An 11116-nucleotide genomic window follows, 5' to 3' on the forward strand; every position below is an offset into this window, starting at 1 on the left:
CCTGTAAATCGGGCAGTGACCTGCGCGATGGGGCACTGCACAGGGGCCCTTGCACTGCCCATGCCAAGTGCATAGGCAGTGCAGGGGCCCCCAGGGGGGCAGGGAAAGGCTGGAGGAAATGGGATCATTATCCGAGGGGCAGCAGCGCTACCCTGTCGGATAATGATGCCGTCCACCGTCAGGCTGCCTGTCGGAGGCAGCCTGGCGGTGAAGGAGGGCTTTCTGTCTTCATTATGTGGCAGTCTGGGCCGCCATTCCGGATGGCGGTATTTACCACCACCGCCGGCATGGCTGCCCAGACCACCAACATCATAATGAGGGCCTAAGTGTCTCACATTCTGAGGAAGGAACACAGACTAGTTAGTTTAGGACCTCCCAAGACGGGGACCCTCTTGTCAACTCCTTTTGGATGAAGATGAATATTGTGGTCTCTGCTACACTGTCTTGTACAATGAGATGTAATAAGAAGCAACTGAGAACTACTCAAGCCTTAGACTAATCTGTTGGATTCATTCAGGTGCGGGTAGCAGAGGCACTGGACTATTACACAACCACCAGTTCACTGCGAGATATCAAGGTGGCTGAGAATCACTCAGGACATACTCCAGTCCACCCAGATGTAGGAGGTTGAGAGATACTCCCGCCTGTGAGATTTATTCAGCTGTATGAAGCTGAGGGCCAAAGACTTACTTGGACCCCTACATTCCTGTTAAGTTCACCTGCTTATAAAATGCATAGGCATCTGTTAATTACACGGCCTCAGGCACTCTTTATTTGAAATGTAGGAAATCCCCCATCTGTTCCACCCAAATGTAGTATGGTGGGTGGCTGAGAGGTACCTGAGCATCCAATACTCCGATATAAGATGCAATGGTGGGTGAGAATTACTCTGGTCTTGTATAAGCCTATTGTGTTCACCAAAAAGTGAATGCTCCTGTCAGATCCTGTGGATGTAGGATGCCAGATGGAAGAGATACTACAACTTCAAATAACTGTCAGTTTATTAGGAGTGAAAACACTTGTTGATCCACCCAAATGTAATGCACTAAGTCAGTAGAAGGAGCCTCCTTGCCTAATACCTATGTGCTGGCTAGCTACTTGTGTCTTGTGCCACTAGTCGGAATTCTATGTTCGGTGCATTGGGTGAGGGGCTCATCTGTAAGAAACGCTATGCAAGCACATAGCATGCTTGCCATTAAAGAGCAGAAATTAAACAAAAGAACACTTGAAAGGAAGACTGATCGTGAAAATGAAGCAAAGCAAGGTCAGAAGGTAAAAGACCAGCCGAAGTCCACCTGCCTGTTAGTTTGGTCTTGCAGGTTTAAAAGCAGTCGGCCATGACTGAGTACAAATTAAACAAAATGAAATGCAAACATCCAAAAAAACAGATTGGTATTGCATTCAAACCACTGTAGTCAGGGGAACTCACAAAAGTGTAGAGTTCAAAATATTTACATATAAGGTGACCACCTCACTCCAAGTCATTACAGACACTGTCTCCAGTTCTGAAGTTTTCATCTATGAATCATTGATTTCAAATGTGTAAGTCTAATTACTTCAAGGGAAAAACAACAAGACTAAAACACTCAGAATGCATTAGGCTATCACACAAAAGTCAGGGCAGGAAACATTGTTCGTAATAACCTGGACGAGATGATCGCATCATCATGCGTCTAATATTTGTGTCTTATGTCTTTGATGATTAGTTTACCACTCCTTCATGACCATATTAAATTTACATTTGGCACCACCCAGCCAGTTAGGGAAACTAGTTAGTCCTATTCTCTGGGTGTGTAGCTTTTGTGGTACTTGCTTCTCCCATTGTTTGAGGGCATGGTGTGGGTTTGCCTCAATGGAGTTTGGTGGTTAAAAGGTATGTGGAACATGTGAAGGTTAGAAAACAGGGATTTGAGTCCTGTGTCCTTCTGGGACCTAATAAGGTCTCCAAGGACAATAATTCAGATCCACTCATATAATAGTTCCTCAAATTATAGTAAAAGATTTCTAGATAAAAACGTATTAAAATATATATATAAAAAAAGGTCTCTAATTCTCAAAGGATCAATTGTTAATATTTCAAAAACTGGTTGGTTCTGTGGAAGGTTACTTGACCCCTGGCTATCGTCTGTTTCTGTTTGAGGAATATTCCAAAGCAACTACCTCAAGCATGTCTTGTCCTTTCCACGTTCCATTATGGCCACAGAGAAAGCCTTTGGAGGCACGGCATTAAATGAAAATCTCTAATCCTTTCATTCCATGACACTAGTTATCTCAAAATAGTGACCAAGAAATCTTTGAGCCACAAAAGTTTGCATTGGTGAAGACAACAGACGTGACTTGCACAAGTATGTGTCGGATGGCCTGAGAGATGGGCTCAGGAGTTTTACCACCTATTGCCCCATGAAATAAAAGGGGCATATGTGATAAACGAAATACATTGTAGGCATTGCTTCTTGGTAATGGGGTTGTGGGTAATGATTTTAGTGGTAATTTCTTTCACATAAAGCTATATATAATACTGACAATGTGCTCTGCTGCAGGTTATGTTCATCAATAGTTTATTGCAGTTGTTCCCAACCTTTTGACTTCTAGGGACCCCGACTTAATAATTACTGGGACCTGGGAACCCCCACTGAATAATTATTGGAATCTGGGGATCCCTGTGAATCATTATTGAAAGCCTGTGACCCGGGCCTAAGCATAGTTGATAATAATTTGAACAGCAAAACAAGGCATGTAAAATACAGAAAAACATTCAGAAACACACAAATGATGACACACATTGTTTAATTTGCAAACACATTTATATAAAAAAAATCTAAATTTAATAGAAAGGTTGGAGCTGTTCTAAATTTAAATGAGCCCCCTTATTGTCCATTCTGTATTTTGTTGGATGCACTTGCACTGCTCCTATGAATCAATCCTTCGAATTTACAGTACGTTTTTAAAATGTTCAATTGTACCTTTAGCTTTTTTATTTATATTCACTTTATTAATCATTTAATATTATGTAATTTTCTAAGTAGTCGCAGACCCCCTGTGGAGGCTTTGCAGATCACCAGGGGTCCCATGACCCCAGGTTCGGAACCACTAGTTTATTGAATAACAATTATTAACATTTTTAAAAGTTCTGTGTGCATCACCTTCCACCATCTTAAACATACTTTCAGGAGATCTGTATAAAAGTACAGTAAACCTAAAGCCAGACCCAACAGTCCTTTAATGATAGAAACAACTCCTCCAACCCACTGTAGTTCCCAAGGTTGCACGAGTATTGGGCTAAATATATTTTGTCGATAAGTTGGGTAACTGGGTGCAGATCCATTGAAGCTGCAGTTAATTTGTATTTCAAGTGTCATATGAGTAGCTCGGTCAATGGCAGTGTGAAATTTATACAGCTAGCTACTAACGTGGTCATTAAGGGGTAAAATACTGGAATTAAAATGGAAGAAGCAACGTTAATCTACTTGTGCCAGAACTGAAAAAACACAGCATAGCTGCTCATGGATGACTATCTGTTCATATATGTATTGATTTATTGATATGATTTATGATGCTCCAACATGCATCATCAAAACCTCCTCTTTAGCACAGGTGGTCGGTAAGGCAGGATCAAAACAGCACCTGGAGGACGGGGTGGAGGGAAAAGAGGCAAAGAGGAAGTCACAAAGCAGGTACTTTATTTGATCAAACTAATAATGCGACAGATGGTGCATTATTGGTTGCTGGTGAATAAAACGTGATTTTCTTATTTGTGTGTGAAGGCGGGTCTACATAATAGAGAAAGAGTATAATTGTCTGTATTCATCACCTGGTCTTTTATATTAGAGTATTGCCTGTGATTATCAGTTCTTGGATTCTACAAATAAAATACCAAATAATTCGAAAAAAAAACATGACATTAGGAAATGTCCCTGAACTTCCATGTTTGACATTCTCAAAAGTTGGTAAGTTTAAGTCACTGCTTTCATTCCAGTGTATTTTACGGTCACTTTATATAGAGCCTTTAGGAGATGTCAAGAAATTTTTAGTTTCTGAAACCCTGTTTGGCATTGATATTTCTGGAGGAATCAAAACTCATTGATTCTTGGTCACATTGTAAATGAAACAAATAGATGTTCAAATGACAAATTATTTTTTTATTTTTTTATTTACAGGAATGTTTACCCTTGCAGAAGTCGCGTCCCTTAATGATGTCCAGCCTACATATCGTATTCTGAAGCCATGGTGGGATGTTTTCATGGATTATCTAGCAATTGCCATGCTGATGGTTGCCATCTTTGCTGGCACCATGCAGATAACCAAAGACCAAGTGGTATGCTTACCACAAGTGCAGTCCGATGTAAGTTCAAAAGTACAGCACACTGCAGCAGAAAATGAAGAAACCCATACCACACAAAAGCTCGATGTTGCAACTAACAGAGGCACTGAGGAGGGGAGCACGAGCACGCCTATCCTAGAAGACCCATCAACTGTAACTCCAGAATCCTCCCTATCTAGGGCTAATCGGCCCCTATTGCTGTCAACAGCATCCACTAATTATGAGCCGCAGCAGGACCAGAGAAAACCTGGAGGACGACAAACACGTTTGGATTATCAACAATACATGTTTATTAATCAAATGTGTTACCATGTTGCACTCCCATGGTATTCCAAATATTTCCCCTATCTCGCGCTGATTCACACCATCATTCTGATGGTCAGCAGCAACTTTTGGTTTAAATACCCCAAAACCTGTTCCAAAATTGAGCATTTTGTGTCAATATTGGGAAAATGCTTTGAATCTCCGTGGACCACAAAGGCCCTGTCTGAAACTGCATGTGAAGATTCCGAGGAGAATAAGCAAAGGTTAACGGGAGCCCACACTTTGCCTAAGCATGTCTCTACTAGTAGTGAAGAAGGGAGCCCTAGCGCCAGTACCCCCATGATAGGCAAATCTGGTATAAAATTTTCTGCAGAAAGACCTGTTCTCGAGGTACCTGGTATGACTATTTTAGACAAAAAGGATGGTGAGCAGGCGAAAGCCCTGTTTGAAAAGGTGCGCAAATTCCGCACTCATGTAGAAGACAGTGATTTGATTTATAAATTGTATGTTGTTCAAACTGTCATCAAGACTGTCAAGTTCATGTTTATTCTTTGCTACACTCTTACATTCGTTACAGCTATCAGATTTGAGCACACTTGCAAACCAGAAGTAGAACATCTTACTGGGTATACAGAATTTGAATGCACTCATAATATGGCTTTTATGTTGAAGAAACTGCTCATCAGTTACATGGCACTCATTTTTGTCTATGGCCTCGTTTGTATATACACTTTATTCTGGTTGTTTAGACGACCCCTAAAAGAATATTCTTTTGAAAAAGTCAGAGAAGAGAGCAGTTTCAGTGACATTCCGGATGTCAAAAATGATTTTGCCTTTCTTCTACACATGGTTGATCAGTATGACCAGTTGTACTCCAAGAGGTTTGGTGTCTTTTTGTCTGAAGTAAGTGAGAACAAACTTCGTGCGATAAGTTTGAATCACGAGTGGACATTTGAAAAACTGCGGCAGCACGTCTTGCGCAATGCCCAGGATATGCAAGAGCTGCACCTTTTTATGCTCTCTGGGATCCCAGATGCAGTGTTCGATCTTACAGATCTTGAGGTGTTAAAGCTCGAGCTCATTCCTGAAGCAAAAATTTCTGCAAAGGTTTCACAAATGGTCAGTCTCCAAGAACTTCACCTGTGCCACTGCCCTGCTAAAGTCGAACAAACCGCATTTAGCTTTCTTCGTGACCATCTAAAGTGCCTGCATGTCAAATTCACTGATGTGGCCGAAATTCCTGCATGGGTTTATTTGCTGAAAAATTTGCGTGATTTATACTTGATGGGTAATTTAAACTCTGAAAATAATAAAATGATAGGTCTTGAGTCTCTCCGAGAGTTGAGGCACTTAAAGACCCTTCATGTGAAGAGCAATTTGACCAAAATACCATCCAACATCACTGACGTAGCTCCACATTTAACAAAGTTGGTCATCCACAATGACGGTACTAAGCTTGTGGTGCTGAACAACCTTAAGAAGATGCTCAATGTAGCAGAGCTAGAGCTACAGAGCTGTGAACTAGAAAGGATACCTCATGCCATCTTCAGTCTCAGTAACTTACAGGAACTGGATTTAAAATCAAACAGCATCCGCACAATTGAAGAGGTAATCAGCTTCCAGCACTTAAAAAGACTAATCTGCTTGAAGCTGTGGCACAACAAAATTGTTACTATTCCTCCTTCTATCTGCCAAGTAAAAAACCTGGAATCTCTTTATTTTTCCAACAACAAATTAGAATCACTGCCTGCCGCCCTATTTAACCTTCAAAAACTCAGATTTTTGGATGTAAGCTATAACTCAATTTCTTTGATACCAGCTGAAATCGGACTGCTTCAAAACCTGCAGCAGTTGCATGTCACTGGAAACAAAGTGGAGATTTTGCCAAAACAGTTATTTAAGTGTGTAAAATTAAGAACTGTAAGTCTGGGCCAAAATTGTATCACCTCAATCCCAGAACAAATTGGACAGCTATTGCAGTTAACCCACCTGGAATTGAAAGGGAACTGTCTAGATCGCCTCCCGTCGGAGCTGCTCCAGTGCTGCCTTCTTAAGAGAAGTGGGCTCATTGTGGAAGATCACCTCTTTGATGCTTTACCTCCAGAAATAAAGGATGCTTTGAATCAAGATACAAACACAATCTTTGCAAATGGGATCTAGATAAAAGTTGAACAATTATAGCAAACGCAAGAATGCTAAGCCTTTAAAAGGCAGCTTCACAGGAAGAATGGCAGTTATGTCCTAAAGCTAAGCTCACAAATATTATGCTACTGAATCGTGCAACTAAGAATCCTAATATTAAAAAAAATAACATTTTTTATTTAAATTCTATTCAGTTTGCCCCCCCCCCCCAAAAAAAAAAAATTCTTTTTAAGATAGTGACTGCCTCCATTTAAGTTTTAAATGTTTACAAAACTGACAATCTGGCAAATTTATGATCAATTTAATTGTCCTTTTTTTGCTAGCAGATATGCTATTTTTAAGATATTTATTATGTTGTGTATGATTAAGAGGCAAAAATTAAATGTTTAACTTGCAAATTACGAGGAAGATATTTAATGGTAGTTTCACATGAAAAGATTTGCTTAATTGAAAATAACAGACTTTATTCCATTATCCTTGCACTATTGCCTGTTGTACGTGTTATGCATGACTTGCCTCCTGTCAAATTAGTTGACTGAAAATTGGTCGAGTGGGCAGAAGGAAAGTTCGGGTGGGCCTGCCATCTTTGCTATGGTACTGCCACACACTCCCACTCTATTGTTTAGAGCGGCATTCAAAGATACTCTTCTGTGTGTCTCAAGTTGTAAACATAACATTTGGCATAGCAGAACCATATCTTTATAATGTTTGAACATGGTTAAAGTTAAACTGAAGCTCAGAAGGAAATAAGGAGAAATCCGAGTACTTCATTGCGACCTTTGGTCCTGTGGCAAATCAGCCTTTTTCTAGCTGGACTGCGCCAGCTGTATGGTGGAATGCTGTTCCTCATAATTGCCTGGAGACGGAAGGTAAGAGACCTTAACATGCTGGACATCATCTCCTCTTTACCAATTAGTTTCCCATTTCGGTCCTCTTTTGTACAGTAGATCTAGGCATAAAATAGGAAAGGGAGTGAATTTGGCTTAGAGAAAGGCAGCATCACAGGAAGCCATCTATAGTCATCTTCAAGAATACTATAATGGATAGGAAACATTCCAGAAGTGATGTGGAAAGTGCAGGTTCAGGAGGATTCTCTCCCCGTTCCACCATATACAACATAACTTTTTCGGCGATTAGTAGTAGAAGTGGGTATTTAGTAGAGGAAGCTTTACAATAACTGAAGCATTGCATACATCCAGGAATCAAAGGTTATGCTTGGTACAGATGTGAAATGGGCAATTGACTAACTCCACTTATTTGGGCTGTTTGTATATACAGAATATATCCTGCTCCAGGCCTTGGTGTTAAAAAAACTAAAAAAACTAAAAAAACAATATGACAACTGACAAGGACCACTTCCTGCTTATGTTTGACATATATACCTCATGGGTCCCAATCTAGAACTGCTTTCTGCCCTCTAAACCTTCTGTCTGTCGTTTACCTTCTATCCATTGTCTAAGCTTCTACAAGCTTTCTTGCAAGGTTGTTCCAACCTACTTTGAAACCTCCATCTTCTAGTGTGTTACTGAAACAGTTTACTTAAATAATTATTTTCTTCTTGTAAAAATGTGTGCTATGTATGTTGATTTTATTTGCTTGAGTGTATGTATTTTTCCATTGTTAATCAAGGTCTTTAAGGACTTGTATTTTAAATCATTCACCACCTTAGTATCTTGTTTCTAATATTTGCCCAGAATGCATTTTCCAGCTAGACATTTGCTTTCCAAACCTGAACAAATCATTCCAGATAAGGCCTGGTAAGTGATAATTATACGTGCCAGCCTAGCTCCCTTTTATAGTTGTACTTCCAGTGCATCCAATGTGCCACTGCATTGCCTCCTTGAAATCCAGTCCCAAATAATACACATACCCTTAGGTACCATAGGATCTTTTAGAGCTAGTAATGCTCCTGGTTATTTGGTCACGGGCTGGATGATCTTGCAAATGTTTGAATTGCATTCAGGGTGCTACCTCCTAGAATATTTGTGGCCTTCTTGATGGCATAGACAACAGGACAACGGTATGTGTATGTTCTAAGATGTTTTCTTTTTTTTCTATTTAACATAAGGGCAGTTATTTCACTGTACTATGTGCCATATGTAGACACATGCATTGACTTCCTGGATCATGGTAAAGTCACTGCAGCAGCTCATTCATCTGTTCCCCATATAACAGAAGAGTCAGTGTGCTGGCCTCCGACCACCTTGCCGTCATCCTCCTTCCACGTGGAATCTCAGTCCATTCTCCATTCTGTTTTGCTCCAAGATGGTCCGGAAACGTTGAGAACAGAAGGTAAGAGATGTGAGTCTGCTGATCATCATTCCTACCATTGATTTCCCTTTTATTTGCCTACGTTAGTCTGCTTTTTTTTCTTCCTTAGAAGTCAATTGGCCGTAAAGCTGAAACTTCTCTACTGATTTATGAGTAGGCATTCATATTGGATCTTTGGCAGGAAGTCCCTCTTTGGACCTGCCTCATAGCAATCAGGAGTTTCTCCTTCTCTTTTCCCTTTTGAAATCTGGTTTCTCAACACGATCGCCTGCATCTCTGCTTTTCTCTTTCAAAGTCTCCCTTCAGAATACACAGTGAGCAACTCAACACTCGCAGCATTTGCCCTTTTCATTTCCTCATAGTATCACACCCGCTCATGGGCTTGTCAACAGTCTTGTAAAATGTGAGTTTTAAATCCATTACAGAACATAAGTTCTGTACTGTGTCAGCTCATGTCTCCCCTCAGTCTTCTGTAATGTGCTTTCTTAAGCAATCGCTGCTTCCTACTGCTCAATAAATTCATAACGAACTTTACGAACCCAGCTCCCTTTGAAAAGCCAATTTGCAATAGAGCATTTTGCATATCCTTGAGCATTTCTCTTCCTATCCAAAATGGAAAGGTCTTGGAAGGCATACATGCACCTTAGGATCATTACATAAAGCAGGGATGACATAAGGCATCCTTGAGTAAAGTGTTTGTGCAGCACACAAACTGTACAAAAGTGAAAACACATGAATAATCTCTGACCAGTTTGGAAAACAAGAGTAAATTCTAACAAATAAAATGACAATAGAGTGACAGAAATCCAATCAGTAGAACTGGAGATATTGAGGGGGGCGTGGGGCATGGAGTGAGGTGGGCGTGGAGCATGGAGTGAGGGGGGCGTGGCCAAGATGGGCATGGGGCATGGAGTAAGGGGGGGTGGCCAAGATGGCCGTGGCCAAGATGGCCGTGGAGTAAGTTACACATCGCACTCCTCCACCACCCAGGCCCATTTCTATGATACCTTCTATGATACCTTCTATGATACCTTCTGACATTCCGGACTGTGACAGTGCACACTGACTTGCTTGTCGAGACGCCAGCGGTGACCTGCGAAAGAATGGCAAACTGCTAGGCCCTCGGACTGCTTCTGGGGCCTTCATGGGTTCCATTCAACATGCAGGACACAGCCACAATGGCGACCGCTTGAGCTCTGCAGCCTCGTCTGACTCAGGCACCACCTTTACCTCTCCTGCTGCAGCAGAGGGCTCAGCGTGTTAACAGCAGCCCCAGCACTGCTGCCTGCCCTGTTCCAGAGTGCCCCCCCTGAGGCAAGGTTCTGCCACATTAGGAGACCACACAGTGGCAACTGCAGCCCGCAGCCCAAACCATCTGGAAGCCACCTCTGCATCGTTTGGAGACCGGGAGGCCACATGCGCTACCGGGGGCCTCCAAAATCGCCGCCTGTCCTGCATTGGAGGCCCTCTTGGGAGGGCAGCCTTAACCCCTTGGGTACCCTGGACGAGCTGGTATCGCCCTCTGCCACGGCTGCCGTGTGCCGAGGACAAGACCAGCTCGTCCTACACCCGAGGGAGTGATTGCTAGCGTTACCCCCGTGGGCCTTCCACCCCCATCCTGTGGGCAGGGATGGAAGGGGAATCGCTTCCTCTTCTGCACCCCCCCTCGCAGGAAAAAGTTAGAGAAATGGCTTTTCTATATTTTGTTTTTTTTAACCTCAATTTCAATATTTTTTTATTTTAGCTCTTACTTTCTGTAGGAGGACCGTGAAGGATCTTCACAAATGACCCCTTGCTGAATTCAGAATTTTGTTTACTTTTCAGAAATGTTTAGCTGTCCGGGTTCAAGCATTGGTTTCATACTCATTTCTGTCACTAATTGAAAGGAGGCTAAAAGCACAAAAAATAGAAAAAAATGGGGTATGTCCCAGTAAAATGCAAAAAATGTGGCTTTCTGATTCAAGCCTGCCTGTTCCAGAAAGCTGGGAAGATGGTGGTTTTAGCACTGCAAACCCCTTGTTGATGCCATTTTCAGGGTTCCAGGCCTTTTTTTGTATTTTTAGGTCTTCATAAATTTGTGTCCACATAAACTACCCACACTAAATTTGTATCCTTTTT

At 41.7% G+C, this 11116-nt stretch overlaps 1 protein-coding gene across 3 annotated transcripts in view; it reads left to right on the top strand.

The window, feature by feature from the left end:
* The window catches only part of LRRC8D (leucine rich repeat containing 8 VRAC subunit D), a 195936-nt gene extending 187642 nt beyond the window's left edge, over positions 1-8294 (top strand). For all 3 annotated transcript variants that reach the window (XM_069232324.1, XM_069232325.1, XM_069232326.1), the window contains exon 2: positions 4158-8294. In XM_069232324.1, the coding sequence (XP_069088425.1) occupies positions 4160-6745 (2586 nt within the window). In that variant the 5' untranslated portion in view covers positions 4158-4159 and the 3' untranslated portion in view covers positions 6746-8294. The remainder of the gene's footprint in view (positions 1-4157) is intronic.
* Positions 8295-11116: the final 2822 nt, after the last annotated feature.

This window comes from Pleurodeles waltl, chromosome 4_2, assembly GCF_031143425.1.
Source record: "Pleurodeles waltl isolate 20211129_DDA chromosome 4_2, aPleWal1.hap1.20221129, whole genome shotgun sequence".
NCBI lineage: Eukaryota > Metazoa > Chordata > Amphibia > Caudata > Salamandridae > Pleurodeles > Pleurodeles waltl.